Source organism: Erigeron canadensis, chromosome 4 (assembly GCF_010389155.1).
Source record: "Erigeron canadensis isolate Cc75 chromosome 4, C_canadensis_v1, whole genome shotgun sequence".
Taxonomy (NCBI): domain Eukaryota; kingdom Viridiplantae; phylum Streptophyta; class Magnoliopsida; order Asterales; family Asteraceae; genus Erigeron; species Erigeron canadensis.
In genome coordinates this window covers 38,295,441-38,318,760 of record NC_057764.1, presented here as the reverse complement: position 1 = coordinate 38,318,760, position 23,320 = coordinate 38,295,441, and the positions used below count along the sequence as shown (strand labels likewise).

The window sequence follows — 23,320 nt, the reverse complement described above, 5'->3', positions numbered from 1 at the left end:
ACAAAAACATTTTCAAAATCTAATTCATTTGACGGATTTCATTCTTTGCAATAACAGGGAACCAAACGCGCCTTAGCATCCAAATATTCAGATATCAAAGTTTTAAACACACCAGTTACACGTACACCCGTCCCAACTAATATAAAGCCAAATGAAATCTTTAGAAAAGAAAAAGGGAAAGAAGACCCATAAATAAGAAGCATAGTTAAAAATCAAACAGTGTAGTCTAGTGTTAATAGGCGCTAAAAAACAGATGGCGAGTTCATCGTCATCATCATTAGATGCTATAATCGAAACCCTAAGTAGCAAAGGCTGGTGTTTCCGAGATGTTGATCATATTAAAACCCTAATCCAAACACCACCTTCACCCACTGCTATCGAATCGGAGCTTTGTAACTTGGACTTACGATCATTCGGAGCCAAGTTTTTACCCGACCCAGCTACCCTCCGCAAATCTTCTCATTTTCAAGGCCCAAAAGTCCTTCAAGTATATCTTTTTTCCTTCTACTATTTTCACTTATTTCTTCGTTTTCTTAATGATTTATTTGTTTATCTACCTGCATTATCAACATAGACTACATTACTTGGAGTATTTAGGTTTTGATAGTTTAGAGATGGCGAAATGGGTGGGTTGGATAACAACGGTCATTATAGCAACAGGTAATATTGAAAACCTGGTCTAATGGGCCAAAATGGAATCAGGTTGAAACGGGTTATATTGGATTACCGGGTCAAACGCGCCAATATGTGTTCAGGTTGAAATGGGTCACTTACTCACTGGTCAAGTGGGCTACTTTGGGTTGACACATTACTATATTAGTTTTCTGATGTGATGAAGAATAGTTAAGTAGAGGTCTAAAATTCTTCTGTTGTAAAATTGTGAGTTGCGACTATTTCGTTGTTTTTATGTAGGTAACTTCTGTAAGGGATATAAGTAAAAGTAGCATAGCTGAGAGTGCTTCAGGTGGTAAACGGTTATTGAGGTTGAAGCTTACTGATGGACATTCCGATGTAATTGCTATAGAGTTTGCTCATATACCATCCATTCCAGATAATGTAGCTCCCGGCACAAAGGTAAATTGGCTTTTTGTGCCCAGTCAATGAAACCTCATTTTTTGTTTGTGTAGATTGACATTCTTGTCGTTGGAGGGTAATCTTTCATTGCTTTGCTGCTTATTATGGTTAACAGGTCCGCTTGGAAAATAAGGTTGTAATGCACAACGGTATTTTATGCTTGAATGCAAAGGTAGTAACTGTTCTTGGAGGTATTGTTCCATCATTGTATGAAGAGTGGGAGATGAACCAAAAATATGCAGGGTTTACCCGCTCAAGCTTAAAGCCGTCACATAGTGATGACACAGGTGGCCCACCACCTTTTGAGAAGCTTCAGGCCGGGGCACCTTCACGTCGGATCAATCAACATAGCAGATCTTCTGGTTAGTATAAAAGAACGTTGTTGTCTGAGAGTTGTTTATATTTTATATGCTCAATAAAAGAGGAGCGTCTTATTTCAAATTCTTTAAAAGCTGTTTGGTTCTTATTTCTATCGTCTTGGTGATTACTTGCAGATAATTCTATAGCAAAAGCTTCTGGACCCACCGTTATTGAAAAGGGTCAAAGGTCTGGTCCTTCACAGACATCTGGATTACGACCTCCCGATCTGAAAGCCGGTAGTAGGGATCATAATGTAAATTCAGGTTCTCTTACTGAGAAAACCAATGAAAAACAGCCTGCTTCTGAAGCAAGACCAAAAGAAGGTGTTGTATTTTTTGTATTTTTATTTTTTGTAATATTATAACAATATGATGAGTTAAGGCCAACTATGAAATCTAAAGCATAAAGAGTATTTACTCGCATAAATAATCAAATATATTTTCTTTTGCATCTGATTCACTGTCAATAAGAGTTCTTTATGTTTGACAGTAGCCGAGTCTGTCCCTGTACAAAATCAGGCTGCTGCACAAAAACTTCTTCAGAAAATGAGTAACCGCAATGAAGGACATTCTAGAGGTTGGAAACAAAGAGGAAGGGGTAAGGATGAGGATGATTCTGCTGTTCTAACTCTAGATGAGTGGGAGAGAAAAAGAGCCGGTGGGAGCTCCTCATTGATACAAGAAATCCCTAAAGTTAATCAAGATGAAGATCTTGCACGTCAGCTGCAAAACCAGTTTGATTTAGAAGACTTTCATGTTAGTAATCCTTTTTGCTTCAGTTATGTTATATTTTGCTAGAGGTGTCAATTTCTACCTATTTGTATAAGAGTAACTCGATTTGGGTTATGTTTTACCATAATGCGTCAGATCAAAAATGTTGACTGGAAAGGGAATGATCCAAAAGAGCCAAACGGGTTAAACCTGTTGAAATATTCCACTAGAGTGTGTTTTTATTGCATACTACCTGCTAAGTTGCTTAATTATGGTTTTTATGATTATTTTTGTGATAAAAATAGTTTTTATAATCATATTCTGTCCATTATTTTTATAATTTTCTTAAAAACTGGATGAAAATGGATATTGGTCAACCAACCGACCCACACTAATAATTACCTGTTTCAACAGAAGGCTTCATTGACCCATTAACCAACCTACCCATTTTGGCACCTACGTATTCTGTTAGGCTAATAGCTTTTTGGCAAAACCTCAACATTGTAAAAAGGGAGTATGGTCATTTATCAACTACCATTTAATGTGAAAAAGGTCATTTGTTTCAAACAGCTTTATGCAATCACAATCATAACTCAGATTAGGTAAATGATTTGACTTGGTTATGTTCTGATTGGTTCAGGAGCAGAGGGGCCCTCATGTGACACAAGCAGATGATATCAGAACGAGCATGTTTAGTTTTGAAAGAGATGATCCTGGATCCCATGGTAGGGGTGAATTTAGAGGAAGAGGAGGGGGAAGAGGCAGAAGAAGAGGGAGGGGTCGTGGCAGAGCTGGATAATATGAGGTAACCTTGTCAGCTTGATATACTTGAGTCTTACATATTAACTAACAATATAAACAGGCTAACAGAACAAAATCAAGTATTTCTTTCACAGGTACTTGTAGAATATGATACTGAAACTAAAATAAATTAATCTAAAGTAAAGATATCCTCCCAACTCAAGTTGCTTAACAGTTTTTAGGTTTCCTTGCAGTTTAATTAACTCCATCCCATCTATGTCAAGCCTTAATTCTTTTGCTCGTTTTTCTAGAGAAACATCCTTGGAAAATAAAATTTCAAAAACTATCACTACATTATCATGAATTTGAAAGCAATAAAATATTTAAACCATGCTATTTCTCCTACTGCTTTTTCATTCAATATAGATCGAATATATGAGGTTAATATCAGTATACCAAAATCTTAGGCAAGTATCATGCTTACAAATGAGCATAGAGTGTTCTAATCGACAACACTAACATGAAAACCATACAAATGAGCATAGAGTGTTCTCTGTTCAAAAAATTAACGTTTTTGAATGCATCTTCAGAGAAGATGAATTTGCAATCTTAAGATAATGAGAAATACACATGTCTACTGTTAAGAATTCCGTTTCTTCCCCTTTTCAGGGAAATTGGGGATTTATGTTCTTCCTTTGTTCCAATTTAAATGTCCATATTATATATCTATTTTTGGTTGTCTCAAAATAAATGCCCATTATTATATCGTAACCAATCAAGAGAGATTTTAGCGGGTATAAATGATTTTCTTGGTAAACAGTATAATCATTGCACATTCCTAATACTCTACACATTTTTATAGGAGACATTTCTTTTGGTACGGATGAGTAGTAATTATATATTCCTATTTATCAATTTGTTGAAGGTTTAGACATTTCTTTTTCAGAATGATCGTAGGTGGTTGATTACTACAGATTATATACTCATATTTTTTAATTGACAGGAATCATGTTAGCATCCTTTATAATCAGAAATGAGGTCTTGTTAAACACCAGAAGAGATGAATGTGTTGTGTGCTCTTTCGTGTTTATTTGAATGTGGCTTCAAATGCTCGGATGAGCTTATGTATCATGGCGACAAGAGATATATGTACCAGAAGTTTATGCTTCATACAAAGCGTAGCTCGTTGTACAAAGAGTAGTCTTGCAATACATTTTTTTGTTTTGGACATTAACATTTGGTTTCTGGTTACAAATTCCTTATCGTTTTGTAATGATTAGTTCTTTGGGTGTGCAACTATAACGAGGTGACAAAATGAACAGGTTAGGTAATAGGTGTAAACAGTGTGGTTGGATTGGAGATTAGACCATTCTATTAAATTTTATGGAAAATGAATGAAGATGCATCGATTCTTAGTAGTAATAAACTTGTGAACTCGCAGACCGTAATTTGTTTGAACAAATGTCAATAAGCGGGCACTAGAACAACCTTGTAACAAAAGATTGTTCTGTAAAGCTTGTAAGGTGTGTTTGGTCTTGTTGCAGTAATCGATGAATTTGCGGATAGTAATGATATAGCCCCCAACAACATAATGGCGACAAATATCAAAGAGGATGGAGAATAAATGAAATCTATGCACTATGTCTCTGTAGTGGTACTACAGGAATTATTAAGTCCAATTTAAAAGAGAATGTATCAATTTTCAGCCAATTTAACGAGAAATGGCAATCTGAATTATCTTTGCAACAAGTTAATACAAGACGATTAAATGTAATAAGCTTATTCCGATCCATGTGGTCCTCTGCTGATTGGTGTTTCATTCTCCATTCTCCAAACCTAACCTGAATGTTAATAATTTAGGTTTGAAATTATTATGGCTACCATTTTAAGCAAATTTAGACGGGCCAATCCTTCTTGACATATGTGAGATCTAAGTCAATACAGATCACTGATGAACATTAGATTACATGATCAAAAAATTGACACAAGACCACTGATATACATAACACCATTGTTGAGTTGAGAGCAATAACACTCTCAAACTACAAAAACAATATCAAACATTGGAGCTTCTCATGACACTTGGTTGAGATCTCTTGCAATAAAAAACCGTAACATTGGAGATCTCAGGACACTTGGTGAGATCTCTTTCGAGATAATACAGAAAACTGTTAACTAAGTGCTCAGTACTTCACTATCAAGAGACAACACACGTAGCAGTGGCGGTTTTCTCTAAAACAGAAATGTTTCCAACTATAGGTTGGAAACCACCAACACTACCGCTGGCAACATTTTCAAGGTGCTCCCATGTTAATTGCCGTCTCTCAGCTACCACAGTGATGGCTGATTTGTCCTCATCGTACTTGCTTTGACACGAAAGCACCAACGCCTCATCCATTTCATGAAATATCTTCATGACATTTTGTGTTTGATTCAGTACTGTGCGGTTCCAATGGTTCTTGGAGTTGCGTTGTAATGACGAGAATACTATAGGCATGATCACTTGCCTGTTAGAGATTATAAGATGGCGTATGTGTTCATTGTTCAACAAGAAGTGTGCTCGTTCAGCCACCTGCACATAATGATCACCAGATCAGCTCGTTTTTATAATAAGATAAGTGCCTGCATATGCTAGTCCAAAAACCGCCAAACCACAAAATCAGACTAACCCAACCCAGTCAATATGTTACCGAGCGGGTGAAAACAGGAAACACACAAGGTTGGCCTGAGATACAATTTTGAGAATTTTTATATAATAACTTGTAAATAACTGATGCATTAAATTCATTCTAGAACTGTATTAATAGAATACTATCAATTATCTGTTTTTTAGCCAAAAAAGGTAACTTCAGTCTCCACAAAAATTGGCTTTAGGAACCTTTTGACATCTCCAATCAATTATGTTCTCATATATCTAAAACATGACAAAAACCAATACATTCACAAGTACAGGGCCAATATTGCCAACTCTAACGACATTTATGGTCCAACAGAACCGACTAACCAAGTGTAACTGAGTGATCATGTAGATCCACCTATATACGTGGCAAAATGGGCAAGTCAATTAGAATTGGGTAAAGGTCAAAAAGAGTTTCTATCAAAATGATGATGGACCAGGCTATCTTGAACTGCCATGAATTTACAATTACTACTGTATTAATTAATGAACACATTTTATCTACAGCAGGTAAAAAAGAATAGCTTAAAAGGAATTGGGTCAACACTCAAAAGTTGTCCGAAGTGTATTTTTAAGGCATAAACCTCCTAAACAAGGTTATTGATGAAATGACAACATTACCTAACTACCCCTTTTGACTCGTGAACTATACGGTATCCATTTTGCCACCTCTAATTTCTTTGATTAATAGATGTAGGGGTATTATAACCCTTTGAGTATCATTCAGTGTACCTTTCTGCATCTAAATTGACTAAAACATGCACTATGTAACATAAACTCAGACTATTTAAAGCATTCTAAGCTACAAAAGCTTACCTGAAAATGGTAGCTCTCAAGACAACAACTAAGACGACGAAACAACTCAACCATAATCTTCTCGAACTCATCTGAACGGATCAACTCAAGTAACTCTTCCAACTCACTCAAGAACATCAACTGCTTCTGACTACTTGTCACAGGCCAATATTTTAACAGTCCGTTTATCACAACACTCATAAGTTTTGGTTCTTTCTCTACAAACTGAACAATACAATACGTCAGCTGATGATGATAATTACCAATGGATTTTGGTTTATGTAGAGGAATCAGAACCCGTGACAAGAACATTTTGTGTTCTTTCTTTAACGGCAATGCGAATCCGCTAATCACACTACCAAAAATCTCTAATAATTCAGCAATGCCATTGTGTTTTTCAGTTTCAAACACAAAGCGGTAGATAATATTGCTGACAGACATTCGAATAAACGGCCTATGAACCATGAATTTACCATAAATTCTATGTAATACCGATTTCAAACAGTCACGTTCTCGTGGATCCTCGGAATCAAAGAGATTGAGTAATCTCAACAAGAACGGGTGATCGATATATTGTTTAGCAACTTTTGGATCAACGGAGCTTAAACTAACAAATCTAAGGAGTATTTCATAAACAAGTTGTAGATGTGACCAGGCTGGATCAAACCAAGGATCTTCATCTTCCATTTCACCACGTGATGAATTGGAGTATTTTGGAGGAAACTCACGGAACATATTGTCTCCGCACATTTTACAAATCGCAGACATGGCAGGTTCACTGAGTTTTATGGATTCAGAAACTAGGAAATCAAGAATCTCGACTAAAACTTGGCGTTTTAGATCTTTCTCGACGTTATCTTTATCATGATCATTAAAATCATATATAATCGAGCAAAGATTCAATTTACTGATCAAAAGCCTTGCCTTTTCTGAGTTTTGGACATCTTTAAATGGCAAATGAGGCTGGATCATCTCACCATTAGACGTAGGGAAAATAGACGATGACATCTTTTTCACAACGTTTAACCGACTTGAAATAACATTACAAGTGTTTGTAAAGCTACCATTGTTGTTCAAATCAGTGGTTCCTTTACTTTCGTCGGAATAATTTGGATTGGATTTTGACGATTTTCGAGGGAGTTTTGCAAGAATCTGCTTAAGCATAGTGGAAATAGATGAATTTGCAGCCAACAATAAGCCTGAAATACATATATTTATAATTATCATTAGCAAAGCACAGGAAGTAGAGGTGATTAGAGATCCATAAATTATAATTGTAAAACCTGAAAGAAAAAAAAAACAACTTTTTTCATTAACTAATAAATTTATAAAAAATGAATTAAAAATTTTCTCCTAAACATTTGCTGAGCTAAATCATATATAGAGAAAACTTATCACCTCACTTATAAAAAAAAAAATTAAAAATTAGGATGTATATTATATGAAAATTTTTGAACTTATCAAGGTAAGTTTAAATAAAAAAATCATCAGATTACCCAGCTAGGCAGTGTCCATATACGTGAATAAAATCGTTATTCCCAGGCAACCAATAAAACTATTACTGTTTATTATATCTTTGAAGTTGTTAACTTTTCAAGAAGATTATAGAAACCTCATTTTATAAAAATTTAAACTTTTCAAGAAAATCTCATACAGTACTATGTATATGAAAAATCTAAACTTTTTAAGGAAACCCAACACCCATTGCTCATGCACTTAACAAAATATTATAATTAGATCTAAGAGACATTCAAAAACATACTAAAAAAAAGTGTAAATAAGAAGAAAATTACAACAGTACTAAAAATGTGTAGATCTAAACCCCAGATCAGGATCTACAAACATACCAAAAAAGAAATGTATAACAAAATATGGCAAGAAAACCCAGATCAGAAAAAAGCCCAAAACCCCCAAACTTGAAAAAAAGGTTACAACTTTAACAATTATATGTCAGAAAAAAAAAACTGAAACAAAAATATATAATATTAAAATGTGATTGATAATGCCAGTAGTGTTTTGTCAAATAGCAACATGTCATTTATTATATATTAAAAGATGGCAGTAATAATTTATAAGTCAATAGTACTAAAGAATCAGGTGGTATTCACAGAAAATCTATACATATATAGAATAGAAACATATATGTATGTATATGTATGTATGTACATACATGGAGAGAAGGAGAGAGAGAATATACTACCTGGGCTTTCTGGGACAAAAATGGACATGGGTTTTAGAGAGAGAGTGAGAATCAAAGTGAAGAAGACATGCAAATGAGAGAGAGAAAGATGGAAGAGAGAGAAATTTCTTTCAGGTTAAAATCTTAAAATTGTAGACATAATCATAATAATAATGGTAAAAATGGAGCCCATTTCAATCACTTTTTTCTTTCTGTCAGGATCCAAGAAATGGTTTTTGTTTTAAGTATATATATTTTCCCCTCACTATTATCTCCCTATACTATATTGTATTTATATAATTTAAAGAGTTTTGCTGGATGAAGCTTTAAAAGTTACTGAAACTCTTAATTTAAATAGCAATGAATATAGTTCAGTTTGAGTTTGATTTTATCTAAAATCAAAAATTGAATTGAAGTTTTTGGTTTTGAAAACAAAAACCATTAAATTTAATTCTGTCAAATTTTGTTTTCTTTGTTCGATTTTTAGTTTTGGGGTTTTTTAACTTATCTTTACTCCCTTATAAAGTAAAAGAGTCTTTTTTATTTCTAGTAATTTCTCTTTTTGAATCACCAGAATTGTCATTGACATTGTATATTATCTATACTACTATATAAAATTAATTCCATAATCTTCTAAAAAGATATATTCGCTATCCCTAATTTCAAATATCTTTGTATCAAATTTCTACACCACTTGATGTAGACGTCATCATCATCCGTCGACGCCATCACATCGCAACTAATGTCATCGCCGCCGTATTGCGCGGGTAACATGCTCGTTAGATTAAACAATTTATTAAAGAACAATATGGAGCCATATACTTCCATATATATTCAAATTAGAAAATAATTGATCCTCTTAACCATTAACCTAAAAATTCTTTTAAAATTTTTGAAATGTGACAAGTGAATTTCACTTAATCTCTTTTTTAATCTCTTCTCGAATTTTCACATGTCACCATCCAATAAATTAGGAGGATTTTTAGGATAATGAATTAGGAATTAATCATTCCACATTTAAGATATGAAAAATGATAAATCCTCATAAAGATTAGCCTAAATTCCTTTTAAAATTATAAGAAAGTGACATGTGGTATCCATTAATTCTCTTTCTTAATCTTGCCCGGATTTTTCCATATGTCATCATCTAATAGTTAGGAGGATTTTTAGGCTATGTTGTTATGAGCATTATTCATTTCCCTTAAAATATATGAGAAATGATATATAATTTTAAAAATTAGCTAAATATCTTTTTAAAATCATAAGATTGTGATATGTGTATTCCATTAATTCTTTTTCCGGATCCCTTGATTTTGTCACTCGTTATCATCTTTTGATTAGGAAGATTTTAAACAATTTAGTTAAAAAGATTAATTATTTTTCTGTTGGTAATCAAGATAAAATAGCTAAAAAGAAGGGCGCACAAAGACAGAATCATACATATTGCTATCATAGAGGCAAACTTGAAAAGAACGATAAACTTAGTTTTTTAAAAAGATTCACAAAAATATCATAAACAATTTTTTTTTTTTTAAAAAGAAAGACAAATTAAAGCATATATTAAATCAAGCTTTCATAGCAGGAAAGTTTCAAGTCAGGCATCATTGTATTTCAGCTTCTGAATTGAAGTTTTGGTCTTCATTTTGTACCTTATCGGTTTGTAGAAACTTTAGTAAAAAGTTATTAGTAAAAAAAATTAGGAAAATACTATATGAATATTTTAGGGTTTCACTTAACGTGCATAAAAATGTTGTATGTTTCTATATCAAAAGCTCAATCCTAATTTTTATGGTAAGTGTACAACTATTTAATGGATCTTAACGAAAACCTTTAAGACTTTGTTTAGCAAAACCCAAAAAATTATCAAACTTAAAAGCTTTCATTCCTAACCAAATATTTCTATTTCACCTTTTAAAGTATAAACCCAATCAAACAATTGTTAAATACATGTGTCAACATTATCATTTGTAGTTTCTTAGATTCGTTTTATACTTTATTTGATATCTACCATGTGTTGATGGGTTGCTTTCAAAATTTACAAAAACAGAATAAAAATAAGTAGTTATTTGATGTCCACGGTGTTTTTAAATAAAAAATAGTACACATAAACGCTCAGCTCACATGCCAATACCGTTTCGCAATTACTTTTGCCAAATGTTTGACAAGATAGTTTCTCATCCCAACCTTGCTGACTAATTAAATATTAGAGCATTACTAAGTGTTTGGCATCATAAGGAAGTTTTGAACGATGAGTGCAAAAAAAATAATATTAAAAAAGATAAAATTAAAAAGTTTATGAAAGATAAATTCAAAAAGAGTCATTGGCCCCCTTCCCCCTCTGTGGCACCGCTCATGGTGAGTGTGATGTTACACATGAACACTACCGTCAACAAAAAATTGTGCGGTGTGGTGTGGGTTTAAGGGGAGGTTCCCCGCAATATGGAAAGTGGAAGATTCTTTTTAATTTTTCTATTTTTATGGAGTTATTTATATATATGAGGTAGACCATTTGTAAAGGTTGGTTAACATAATCGGTGTAGCAAAGGTGAAGCGAAGTGAATTGTTAAAGCTATTAGGTGAAAAATAAAAGGTGATTGAGATCACCTAAAGTGAATGGTTAAATGTGGTCCATTTGTGTGTTTTGTTTTATTTTGATTGGTTAGTATGGACGTATGGTATCTTGTAGGGTATAGTAGGGATTTAAATTTGAAGGTGAATGGTTAAGGGGAAAAGAAAAGGTGATGGTGGTAAGAAAGTAATGTTGATGTGGCATGAAAAAGTGTAGGTGAAGAAGGTGAACGATTAATAATGGTCTAACATGATATAAGTGGTGGATAAGGGAAATATTGTCAATAAAATAGTGAAATATGGTATGAGTGACGGTGAAAAAAAAGTGAGTGAAATATTGCCAGCAATCTAATAGTTACACTATCATATTAAGGTGGTACACACATTACAACCAAAATATATCTCTAACAACTTAAAAAATCAGATTACATAACACCCAAAACTATACCTCACATGTTCACACTAACAACTTTTTATTAGAATGATCGGAAAAATTCATTCTTATGGTTTATACAAACAGTCAAGTTTCATCCTTTAACTTCTGAAACAACAATGACAATCATTTATAGGCGGATAAGGTTTGGGTTCGATCTTATACGATAACGACCGTCAAGGGGCTTCTGTTAAGTTTTCACATGAGGTATTTAGGTTATCTCCATCCCTAAATACCCGATAGTGATTTTTCAAAATTCTTTTCTTTGTTTTCTTTTATATTCGTCTTTAAAGGTGAAAATGACCTTAATATCCTCACGTAAAATGCATGTGAAGTTTGATGGTCATTAATGTAAAGGATTAAATCTAAACATAATCCGTATATAAAAAATTGTCATTGTCTTGTTGAAAGTTAAACATGAAACCTAATTTTTTGGACAAACCATAAGAACGATTTTTTCGATCACTCTTTTTATTACATAAGAATGATGTTATCCTACTTAAATTTTGTGGGTATTTAGTATTGTTTTATGAAGATTTTTATATTATTATTTTGTTTGTAAAATTTAAATAATGAGAAAAGGTGTTTTTTAAAAGTTATCATCTGTTTTTTCTCTCTTCTTTTAATAACTTACAATTTTAAAAATGTGAGTTAAAAATATATCTTACATAACATTATTTTAAAAAGAAAACCCGATCATGTAACTAAATATTAAAACAAAGAAAATAACTATATCTATAAAATGTTTGATATATAATTTTATTATATATTACTAGCATGGTACCCGTGTATCGTGCCGCTCATGTCACTGCCCGGAAGAACATGGATGTCATTTCCATAATAGATTCACAAACGAAGAACAACGGTTTTAGTTTGAGATGAGAATTTTGTGCTATGGTATACGCATATGAGTGTTATGATTTATAGACATTATAAGTTCATGGCAAAATTAAGGTAGATATTTTACTAAAAATAAGGGATTGATATTTGTTAAAACTTTAAGAAATTAGAGGAGGTAAGTTTACTGGAAAAATGTGCTTGGGTGGCCAAAATGGCAGTCTAGATATTTCGTATATCCCAATTTACGTAATTTTCACCATGTGGGGATAATTTTTAATAGGGAATATAAATTTACAACATATTTTAATTTACTCAAAATTTTAAAATCTAGATTACTATTGTACCCGTACAAATTAAACACTTATTTAGGGGAAAAAATCCCACAATTATGCTAATTAACTGTGAAATTTTAAAAATTATTTTCTAATAATATATCGAGAGATGTTTTTGGTACATTAACTACATAATTTAAGAATGAGGAAAAAATAAAGGGGAGGAGAATTATAGATATTTTAAATTTATAGATAAACTTAACATAGATAATTTGTACACCATAACTGTTACTATTACGTATTGTAACATGAGTGCGATCGTAATTAATTGTCTCTTCAACATTTGGAGGTAAGTTTTGGAATATACACACACATGCTACTAATAAACGAAAAATAGAATCCTAAAAAAATACAGCATAAAATGTAAATGTTATGGATAAATTCCTCTTAAACCTCATCACATGTGGTGGCCTAATAATGCGATGTCACTTCCCCTTGATCATAATTATATCACACCATGTGAATATGATTGTTCATCAAGAAAAGAATCCTTTGTTTATAATTCATTTTCATGATAGTGAGATAAAGCTAGCCCACAACTAGCTAAATCTTTTCATATATTAATCCATTCATTGTCTCATTGAGTTATTATTTTTTTTTTCTCTAACATTCGGTAGGCATATGACATCGAGAAAACTTCACCGTATAATGGTGAAGTCTTACATGTACCCTAGACACGAGATGTTGATTATGAGCCGTTACAATTAAGTATTCAGAGAAAAAACCCAAAAATTTTGCCATCCCTAGAGATCAAACTTAAAACCTTGAGTAAAACTGAGAGTATCTCTGACCAACTGGACTGAACTTATAAAATAGTTAAAAAGGAAATGTTATTAAATTTTTAATTCTTGTACCTGCTATTATTGACTCACTGCACACATAATACTGAAATAAATTACACAAACTATTACTCCATTAATTATCAAAGGATATATAACTTCAATTCTCCAATTTATATACTATATAGTACATCTTATTTTTAATCCATAAATACGATGTGATCGATAATGATTTGATTTCGCTTAAGACATTAGAACTTAAGATTACTTATCAAAAATGATCCCATTTTTTGCCTTCCATATAAGCACGAACATGCAGTTATGACTTTTTCCTCAAGTGGTAAGTCTCGATGGATACCAAATAAGTCGTTGCACGAAAATGTATATATTGGTGTGCGTGATTTTACAGCACCTAGCTATTAATATCAGCCCAGATTACATTTGCAACCATACATATATGCATGAAGTTAATATATGGTCCAAGCATTCCATAACCTCACCACAAAAATCAGATTTACAATATTTACATTCCTTTTTATTGTTAGCTTATATATATATATATATATATCCCAAGTAGGCATACGATTTAGCAAGGCCCTCCAAGCAAACACATTCACCTTTTTTGGTATCCAAATGTTGTTACATTATTTTATCACTTGTGGGTCAGCTGGGGATCTTGATTTGTGAAGAATATGCTTCTTTGATTCAATCATGAATTTAGTCCCTTCATTTGCCACCCATCATTTCCAGAAATAACAACCTGTAGTAAAATCATTCATCCCTAATTGGACATGCCTCTAATCCATTTGTCATGTACTCATATATATATATATATATATATATATATATATATATATATATATAAGGGGACAATCAAATAAGAATAATTTTAAAATAAGAACGGTGAGAACACTTAAAAAACATCATTTTGATGCATTAAAAGTCCATAAAACTAACATAGTGCTTAACTAATTATCATTATTTAAGTGTTTAACAACACATTGATCCGTCAAAATAAAAAAATCACGTTTTTTTGTGGATGCATTATTTTGAAGAATATGCATCCAAGATGGATGCACAAAACAAAAAACATGATTTTTTTGATTTTGACAGGCCAATGTGTTGTTATACACTTAAATAATGATAATTAGTTCTGCACTATGTTAGTTTTATGGACTTTTAATGCATCAAAATGATATTTTTAAGGTGTTCTCACCGTTCTTATTTTAAAACTGTTCTCACTGGAGTGTTACCCTATATATATATATATATATATATATAGTCCAGTGAGAATAGTTTTAAAATAAGAACGGTGAGAATACTTAAAAAGCATCATTTTGATGTATTAAAAGTCCATAAAACTAACATAGTGCAGAACTAATTATCTTTATTTAAGTGTTTAATTTAATTAATGTTCTTAATTTGTTTACCGATAATAAAAAGTTACGAGTACTTGTTTTGATTTGCACACTATACAAATGTTGACTTTCCGAGTCAAACTATTGGGTCTTCATTTTGGTTTGTGGGCCACATGTTTCTTGACTATTATCATGAATCACAAAAACACCCTACTGAACTGTTGCATACTGGCATGGAATTCTAATCAACACAATTTTTCATATTAACTAATTTTATCCCAAATTAATATTAAATCAATATGACTTCTTCAGTACTAATGAGTTTGGGAATACTAATCAAGGTGTTAAACACATGAGTGTTGATTTCAATTATTTTCACACGCACTTTGGTCGCCAATGAGTCCTTCCTTTCACGATCACGCCACAAGAACCACCCTCAAGTTGTAGTCGGTGCTGACATTCAACATCTTTATAATCAACGACCCCATCATTACTTTTCAGTATACAAGTTTGAGACTGCAACACACTGCCCTTTCTACACTCTCGACGGTACTCTAAAGTCATGCTAGCAAGCTCATACTTCTCCTCAATTGGCTTTGGAACACTCTATGATCGATAACAAGTAGCTAGCTAGTTAATTCATCAATCATGCATGATAATACACTACATTAATCCATCCTCAACATATATACAACATTAACTAACTTACCTCAAGGATCCATGCAAAATACTTCACATTATTGACATGTTGGTTCATATCCAAATCTTTCCATGTTGCCTATATATGATATTCATGTATATATAAGAATATCAAGGTCATATACTCGTAGATCATGTCATATATATATATATAGGTATATAAAGAGAACATATTATAACTAACTATGTTGCTCGGCTACATCTTTAATGTTAACTCACCATTAGACCATTACGAACACATACATTATTGTGCTTATCGAGTTTTTGATATGTGCTTGCATTTACTTCAATAATAGGTGATGGTTTATCCACAAAGTATTGTTGTAATTCGGCTCGAACTTCATCTGGAAATTTGGATAACTTTCTTGTCTCTTTATTCATCATCACCCAATTACTAACACATGACATATATTCCAGTAAATTATATGTGAAACATATAATTCATGAGCTGTTATATGTTTGTGAGAATTAATAGAGCTGAGATCGATCTTTACGTACCTTGAAGCTCTAACTAATATCTTGCCAGTTTGGCAATCACAAAACAGCCAATCGGTACGCCCACTGTTTTTCCCGGACACAGCTCTCCACGTATCTATTTGAACAACATCACCGCTGGCCATTTTAACATGTCAAGCAACATTAAGGTTCAAATAATTACCTAGCTATATATCGAGTTCTTAATCACTTGATTGCTAAACCTAATTAAAGACAACTAACAAGTTTATGATCACTTTTCATGGTTCGGTACCTGGGCACTAGCCTGGCTGGGGGATTGGTACGTGGTTACCAAATGGTACATGGAATCAGGGGGTTTCCATCCAGTTACTTTTTTTTATTTTTTTTAATTTTGACTTTTCATGGTTCAGCTAAACACGTAAAAACAACAACTTAATTTATGATATGCTGATAAGTTTATCTGTTATGACTGGTGTGATAATCAAAAAGACAATGAAGTGAATGAACCATAAAATTTCTACTATGCTTATAAATGTGGATTCCATGCATGTATGCTATCCAAATGAACAAACATAAGCATGTAATTATATATAGTAGATCAACTAACAAACCATGTCGGATAACAGTCCACTACTAATTGCATCTTGGTCACCACCCAAATTAGGTTTCTCTTGCTCATTTCCGGTGTTGAAGCTAGCCCACCCCCTAGAAGTCCTATCGTCTTTGAATGATTAATAGCCGTTTCCTACCAAGCTCGATCATATACATATAAAAGCAAAGTAAGAACATATAATTGATATACACAAAAAGAACATATATGAAATACGTACATTAAAGTACGTACAAATTTGCAATATATGTGTGATGTACCTGCATTTGATTCATCAGTGTTTCTATAAACGTTGTTCGATCAGGCCCAGTTTCATATGACTTAATATTGAAATTTTGACGGAACACAAAGTCATCAATCATTCTCCCTAGACCGATGTCTGAAACGCTATCTTCACATAATTTCTTCTTCTTTGATGAGTTGAACATCATTTCATCATGTTGCATGAACATAGTCGTGATTGCAGCAAGAATCATACTCCAATCCATTGCACCAATTACTGTGGTAGCATTTACCGTTCCAGGATGATCATGTGCATGATAATTATTGGTTTTAACTTGCAAACCCAAAGAAGAAGAAGAAGCGGATTTTGTCTCAATCACACACGTACTTAATGTCTCTAACTTGCGTCCAAGCTTACCAGATTTCGTGCTGCCAAAGCCATGGTTTGAGGAAAAAGCTGTTCGAAAGGATGATGTCACGGTTGCCATAATTAATAATCTAAAGGAAATATCTACTAACCTTAATTGGGATTTAGCATGTGGTTTCAATAATTGTTCAAACCTATTTATAGAAAGTGAGTTACCACGTTTAGTGACAATCTTTAATTAACTATATATTTTAAAGTATATACTAGTTGAAGTTAGCACATCCGCACAAAATCAATTAATGAGTAGTAAGCTTGGTTCACATATCTAATTGGTTAGGTTAGGCCGCGCTATACTTAATTAGGTCTGGATTATTCTCATTAAGTAATTAGGTGTTCATAATAATAAATTTGGCCTTTCTGAGTGTGAAGGATAACAACTACTTAATTTGCCAAACTAATTAATCAAAACCAACCCACTTATTGATCTCGAGTCTAGCCTCGGCCAAACTGATCGATAATCAAAACGGGTTTGTTTTAATTAATTAATAATAAGTATATATTATCTGGCGCGCGCTTCTTTCTTTATTTCTCTGTCTATTTCCATATATATCTATAGCTGTTATATTTGCAACCTTTCTTTCTTTGTCTTAATGTTATAATTAACCATAATTTGGATGCTATAGTTTTGTTGTAGACCATATCTATATCTGGCTTAATTATATATGTAGAAAAACCCATAGCAACGTCATGTGAGAACTCAAGAAACAGAACACATATAGTACAAGTATTAAAAAGCTAATAAAGTATCTTTATCTGTAATTAATATAGAAGTTTTAGTATGAAAGCATGTCACGATGTTGGAGTTACTCGCAATGACGGAACTTAGAACTATTATATTGAAGGGGCTAAAATATAAAAAAAATTATTTGGATGGGTTAAAGCTAAGTTTACATTACATTTTATAGTATAAATTGTAAATTGTAAATTCATAAATTAATTTAAGCATAATAAACTAAATTTTGGAGGGGCTACAACCCCCCTTGGTCTTAAGTAAGTTCCATCCATGGTTACTCGCCCGAAATAATTAAGAAACTCCCCCACTACGTATTGTTTTGACTTTTGAGCCATAATTATCCAACACACCCGTTTTTGCAATCTCTATTTAACGATTAATATGGCTCAATGCTTCGCATCCTTTAAACACCTGATTACTTTTCTTGTAAGGACAAATACTCGCAACATGTCCCTAAATTTTCAGAACGGACTTTATTAATGGAAATAATAACTATAGATATGAAAACTATGTTTAGCTTGTATGCTGTATCAAATAATTATCAATCATATCAACATATAATAACCTTTTAAGTTTTAAATATAGCAAAACCCGACTAAAATGCGATCGAACTATCCATCTAAATAGGCTCATTCTTTGCATAGTGAATGAGAAGTCTCAAATTAAAAAATATTTCTTAGAAGAAAATGCCTTTTCGTAGGTGTGGTTACTTTTGCGCCAAGTTAAATACGACCGTTTGACTTTTTCCAAAACTTTGACCCTTTTCTCAAACAAACAAACAAACAAAAACAGGGATAATATACAAAATCTTTTTGATTCTTTCTTTTCTTGGTGAAACATAAAATAAAAAAACTTAAGGTTATATATCTTTTTTCTGCAAAAAAATAAATTAATTGCAAGGTTAAATTACTGGTACGTTTTCTTGATTGAATCATATTCTTTGTTTATAATTAATTGCAAAAAAAAACTTAAGGTTATACATCATATTCTTTGTTTATAATTTCTTTGCTTGAATTTAATTATTTCGTTATCTGGGTTTCATGTAATTTGTAAATTTGTTAATTGGGTTGGTTAAAACCTTTTAAATTTATAATCAATTTATGAAATTTCAAGAAATTTGATATATTTGCAAAAAATTAAACAATAATAAAAAAAATAATCAAGATTTTAAAAAGTGGCTTTTTAGCTGGATCTTAATAAGGGATTTTGTTTTTAATGTAAAAAGATTAAAACTTGGGGATGAAATTGGAGGTTCATGGTGTTCTTTCAGCTGATTCAAGTTGTAAGTGTGTGTGTGTGTTTTTCTTTTTGTGAAATTTTTTTAGATATGGAGAAAGGTGTATAGAAGTGTTATAGGTAGAAAGGTATTAGGGTAGATGAAAATGTATTGAAGTTATGTATTAGACTATTTGGTTATGGTGGTAGAGCGGTGAACGCTTTGGGATCCTTGAAAAGCCGTATTATGTAGTAGACGTATCTGTTAGACGCTTTGTGTGGTTGAAAGTTTGACACTGTTATGAAAAGCTTTTTGAAAAGCATAAGCTACTTCAAGTATCTCTGAGATTATAATATGCCAGTTTAGGGAAATATCCTTCAAAAAGTTCTTTCCTTTATTTGAATTTCTATTGGATTTTTCCTTTATGTAAAATTTTTAAGCTCAAACATGAGCTACGTTGTCAAACATTGTTTTTATACCGACACAACTTCGATGTTTCATCTCTAAACATAAGCTCCACCTCCATTGCCAGCCATTCATCATTTCATTTGTTCTAGACTTGAGGTATATACAAGTTTTATTGTTGGAAGTCATTAAAGTTAGATGGAATATATTAACTGTAAGTTTATGGAAGTATCAGACTATCTCATAGGGATAGTCAAGTGGTGAACACTTGCGATTCTCAAAAAGACGTCTCATGTACAATTCTCACTAGCTTTAACTTTTTAGGTGGCCTTGCTTTTTTCCAAAAAAATAGGTATGCATTAACCTTAAGGAATAGTTAACTCAAGGGATGACTTTATAGTTCATAATGCTATTTTAAAGCTTATACAGTTTGAAACCATTGGCTATTTTACTAGCTGTTTTTACCTGTTTCCTGATTGGTTATTACCATGCTTCTGTTCCTCAAGTTATCATGACATTTGAATAGTATTGGAAATTTTGATAGCCGTATTGGAGTTCTTTCTACTGATTGGAACAAGATAGGTAGCTTTTTGTTAAACTTTCGTGCAAATGCACATTGTTCTTGTTCATAACAAATACAGTAATTGATGGCATTTTTTAGAATTCATGTATTACAGAGTGTGAAGTCTGTTCTGCATATTACTGTGATTCTTTAACTTTCTTTCCTGTTCATATATTGCAGGAGTCTTTAGTTTATGGTGGATAGAGTTGGGTTGAAGCGTCAACTTTGTATAGTGGTAATTATGTGATGTTATTTCCTCCATAATTATAAGTAAATGTTAATGGCCTTGACACCCGAAGAACAGAATATAGACCAACCAACGGACAGTTTCCCTTTACTTGTGGAAAGTCGAGGAAACCATGAAAATCAGCATGTAATTGATTTGGAGAGAGGAGGTGACGATGACACTTCATCAAATGCGTCCAATGATTCTCTTCAAGTGCTGGCTCGTACCCCGCTGGCTTCCACTTCTCAACTGGTTCGCGATTCATCTAGTGGATCACATGCACTCTCGATGAGAGGAGATGGCCTTGGTCGTCGTCGGTGGAGCCCTTTTGACACCTTGTTATGGATTTCAATAGAGCTAGTATTTACCTTGGGGCAAATTATTGCTTCAGTCGTTGTTTTATATGTATCACGTAATGAAAACCCCCAGACTCCTTTATTTGCTTGGATTGTGGGCTATGCAGCTGGATGTTTCGCAAGTCTTCCATTTTTATTCTGGAGATATCTCCACCGGAATCAGGCTACTGAGCTGGCTTCAAATCGAGATCAACAACCACCTTCTGATGGTAACCATCCGCCGGAACCAAATTCTTATATAACAATCTCGTTTGCTCGCTCTTCAGAAGAGGAAACTCGTCCTGCTGCCACATCTCCCAACATGTGGAATAATCTTAATTTGGTTTCCAGTGCTAGGTAATGGGCTTCTTATTTGACACATTTTTCACATTAGTTTGCTGTAAATTTGAATGACTTAATTACATTTGCTCTTCTTTGAAGGCTTGCCATGCTTGTGGACCATTTCAAAATGGCTTTGGATTGCTTCTTTGCCGTATGGTTTGTAGTTGGAAATGTTTGGATATTTGGAGGCCATTCATCATCTACTGATGCTCCCAATTTGTACAGGTGCTGCTAATAAATACTACATTAGGGTGTCTCTATTGCTTTTTAAAGACGATTATTAGATAATTAGTTTTGAAATGCAAATCAGGAAATCTAAACACCTCAATAACGTATCAAGTGAGTTTCTCTTCTTTGACCTAATAGGAATCTTATGTTTCTTCATGGTATTTGTTGCAGGCTTTGTATAGTATTTCTTACGTTTAGCTGTATTGGTTATGCGATGCCTTTCATTTTATGTGGAATGATATGTTGTTGCCTGCCTTGTATCATTTCTATCCTTGGTGTCCATGAGGATATGAATCAAGTGAAAGGAGCGAGTGAAGAATCTATTAATGCTCTGCCAACACACAAGTTCAAAGTGAAGAAGGGTAATAGCGACACTAAAGATAATGATTCAGGGGTTGATGAAGGCGGGGTTCTAGCAACAGGGACAGACAAAGAACGGGCCATCTCCGGTGAAGATGCTGTAAGTTATTGACTTATATAAATAAGTCAATTTGGGTTCTGTTTTAGTTAATTTGTATTTGTATAAGTACAATTGACACAAATATTTTTTGATCAAGACCCAATTATTTTAAAATTTGGCAAAATGCATGAAAATGGTATATGCTATTCATCTTCTAAAGCTTTTATAAATGGACAAAAGATTGTTTGGGGGTTAATCCAATTCGAATTCGGTCTGGGGGTGTTTGGGGGTTATACCCATTCTGAATGTCCCATTGATGTTGCCACCTGATGCATCTCTGGGGGTGTTTGGCCTAGCTTATATTTTTTGGCTTATGCTTATAAATTATATGTGGCTTTTGGCTTTTTTGCTTTAGGTTTATAAGCTCTTATGTAGTGTTTGGATTAGCTTTTGGCTTTTGAAAGGAAAAAGAAAGGAAAATAGGAAGAAAAGCTAAAAAGCTTTGATTTTTAGCTTATCAAAAAGTGGCTTATATAAGCTAAAAAACATAAGCTTAAAAGCCCATACAGACTCTCTATTTCAACATAAATGTTTGAAAATGGTGCAGGTTTGTTGCATATGCCTGGCAAAGTATGCTGATAATGATCTGTTGAGAGAGCTTCCTTGCTCGCATTTCTTCCATATAGAATGTGTAGATAAATGGCTGAAAATCAATGCATCATGTCCATTATGCAAGTTTGAAATTGGGAGCAGTAGTGAGATATCATCTACAGGAGACTCAAATCAGCAACAAGCATGAAACATATGAAGTTCAATCTGATTCAGCAAACCTTGGAGTTGAAGACTTTAGGAAGATAAGAATATGTTGAGTTGATTGTCATCTACATTTTTACCGTTTGACAAGTTGTGGATTGTATAGACAAATCAAATTCAATGCAATCAAATGTGCTGTTAATAGTGTTTGTCTAATAAACATACATCCTATTCTATGTTGTACATTCATCATTCTCACAACTTCACACAGTTGGAAAAATTCTTGGTAGAACCTTATGTTTTGATTTATAAATGGTGGAATAATTACCGCGTGGGCTGTGTTCGTTTGATTTCATGTTTTGTGAAGGTCTATGTACTTGTGTTTAAGGTTTCGAAGTGGGGATACTTCGGTCAACTCTTTATTTGAGTTTGAGCCGAGTTAAGTATATGATATATCTAATGGAATAAATCCGTAGCATGCCACTCCAACTATTATTCACAAACTCTGCATAAAAGGTGAACACAAAAGGTCATTGTTACAACTTATTTTTTGCTTGAACAGGTTTTTGTAACTGTCAACTAATATACTAAAACCCGAACATATTTCTTGTGCTATCAAGATTGAACATATATCGGATTACAAAAATATATTCCTTAATGCAATTCTTATGCATGTCATTATTGGGGTTGCAATATAGGAGTTCCTGATGTCTGTTGACAATAAAAAACAAATGACAATCACTTGTAGGTCGAATCTACATGAATGATTCAATGAGTTCCGTATTTCAAAACATTTGAAGAGAACTTTACCCAATAAATCTACTGATATTGGCGTAATTATCTTGAAGGTTTAAACTCTG

The 23,320-nt window shown here is 32.9% G+C and overlaps 4 protein-coding genes across 4 annotated transcripts; 2 read left to right on the top strand and 2 right to left on the bottom strand.

Annotated features, from left to right (window-relative positions):
- The first annotated feature begins 101 nt into the window (after positions 1-101).
- Positions 102-4,311, top strand: LOC122596536 (tudor domain-containing protein 3). The gene is made up of 7 exons (XM_043769133.1): positions 102-487; positions 913-1,074; positions 1,190-1,436; positions 1,569-1,757; positions 1,924-2,189; positions 2,785-2,949; positions 3,889-4,311. The coding sequence occupies exons 1-6, from the start codon at positions 254-256 to the stop codon at positions 2,941-2,943; spliced, it is 1,257 nt and encodes a 418-aa protein (XP_043625068.1). The 5' UTR covers positions 102-253; the 3' UTR covers positions 2,944-2,949; positions 3,889-4,311.
- A 553-nt stretch (positions 4,312-4,864) lies between these two features.
- On the bottom strand, positions 4,865-8,657 carry LOC122598425 (serine/threonine protein phosphatase 2A 57 kDa regulatory subunit B' kappa isoform-like). Its single transcript, XM_043771019.1, has 3 exons — positions 8,558-8,657; positions 6,379-7,556; positions 4,865-5,457 (listed from the first exon to the last, which is right to left on the bottom strand). Exons 1-3 carry the CDS (start codon positions 8,583-8,585, stop codon positions 5,083-5,085), a joined length of 1,581 nt encoding a protein of 526 aa, XP_043626954.1. The 5' UTR covers positions 8,586-8,657; the 3' UTR covers positions 4,865-5,082.
- Positions 8,658-15,165: 6,508 nt separating this feature from the next.
- On the bottom strand, positions 15,166-16,165 carry LOC122597560 (acyl-[acyl-carrier-protein] hydrolase FATB2, chloroplastic-like). Its single transcript, XM_043770138.1, has 4 exons — positions 16,044-16,165; positions 15,765-15,939; positions 15,556-15,624; positions 15,166-15,452 (listed from the first exon to the last, which is right to left on the bottom strand). Exons 1-4 carry the CDS (start codon positions 16,163-16,165, stop codon positions 15,222-15,224), a joined length of 597 nt encoding a protein of 198 aa, XP_043626073.1. The 3' UTR covers positions 15,166-15,221.
- A 2,659-nt stretch (positions 16,166-18,824) lies between these two features.
- LOC122598426 (E3 ubiquitin-protein ligase At1g63170-like) lies at positions 18,825-22,703 on the top strand. The gene is made up of 5 exons (XM_043771020.1): positions 18,825-18,905; positions 20,357-21,094; positions 21,179-21,304; positions 21,479-21,767; positions 22,315-22,703. Exons 2-5 carry the CDS (start codon positions 20,451-20,453, stop codon positions 22,504-22,506), a joined length of 1,251 nt encoding a protein of 416 aa, XP_043626955.1. The 5' UTR covers positions 18,825-18,905; positions 20,357-20,450; the 3' UTR covers positions 22,507-22,703.
- Positions 22,704-23,320: the final 617 nt, after the last annotated feature.

Excerpts from the sequence above, each read along its gene's own strand:
- LOC122596536 (XM_043769133.1), top strand. The coding sequence starts at position 254 with ATGGCGAGTTCATCGTCATCATCATTAGATGCTATAATCGAAACCCTA. Across the intron at positions 1,437-1,568 it reads TCAACATAGCAGATCTTCTG|ATAATTCTATAGCAAAAGCT; the intron begins GTTAGTATAAAA and ends GATTACTTGCAG. Across the intron at positions 1,758-1,923 it reads TGAAGCAAGACCAAAAGAAG|TAGCCGAGTCTGTCCCTGTA; the intron begins GTGTTGTATTTT and ends TATGTTTGACAG.
- LOC122598425 (XM_043771019.1), bottom strand. The coding sequence starts at position 8,585 with ATGTCCATTTTTGTCCCAGAAAGCCCAG. Across the intron at positions 7,557-8,557 it reads TTTTGTCCCAGAAAGCCCAG|GCTTATTGTTGGCTGCAAAT; the intron begins GTAGTATATTCT and ends TATGTATTTCAG. Across the intron at positions 5,458-6,378 it reads TTGAGAGCTACCATTTTCAG|GTGGCTGAACGAGCACACTT; the intron begins GTAAGCTTTTGT and ends CATTATGTGCAG.
- LOC122597560 (XM_043770138.1), bottom strand. The coding sequence starts at position 16,165 with ATGGCCAGCGGTGATGTTGTTCAAATAGATACGTGGAGAGCTGTGTCC. Across the intron at positions 15,940-16,043 it reads ATATTAGTTAGAGCTTCAAG|TAATTGGGTGATGATGAATA; the intron begins GTACGTAAAGAT and ends GTCATGTGTTAG. Across the intron at positions 15,453-15,555 it reads ATTTTGCATGGATCCTTGAG|AGTGTTCCAAAGCCAATTGA; the intron begins GTAAGTTAGTTA and ends TATCGATCATAG.
- LOC122598426 (XM_043771020.1), top strand. The coding sequence starts at position 20,451 with ATGTTAATGGCCTTGACACCCGAAGAACAGAATATAGACCAACCAACG. Across the intron at positions 21,095-21,178 it reads AATTTGGTTTCCAGTGCTAG|GCTTGCCATGCTTGTGGACC; the intron begins GTAATGGGCTTC and ends TCTTCTTTGAAG. Across the intron at positions 21,305-21,478 it reads GATGCTCCCAATTTGTACAG|GCTTTGTATAGTATTTCTTA; the intron begins GTGCTGCTAATA and ends TATTTGTTGCAG.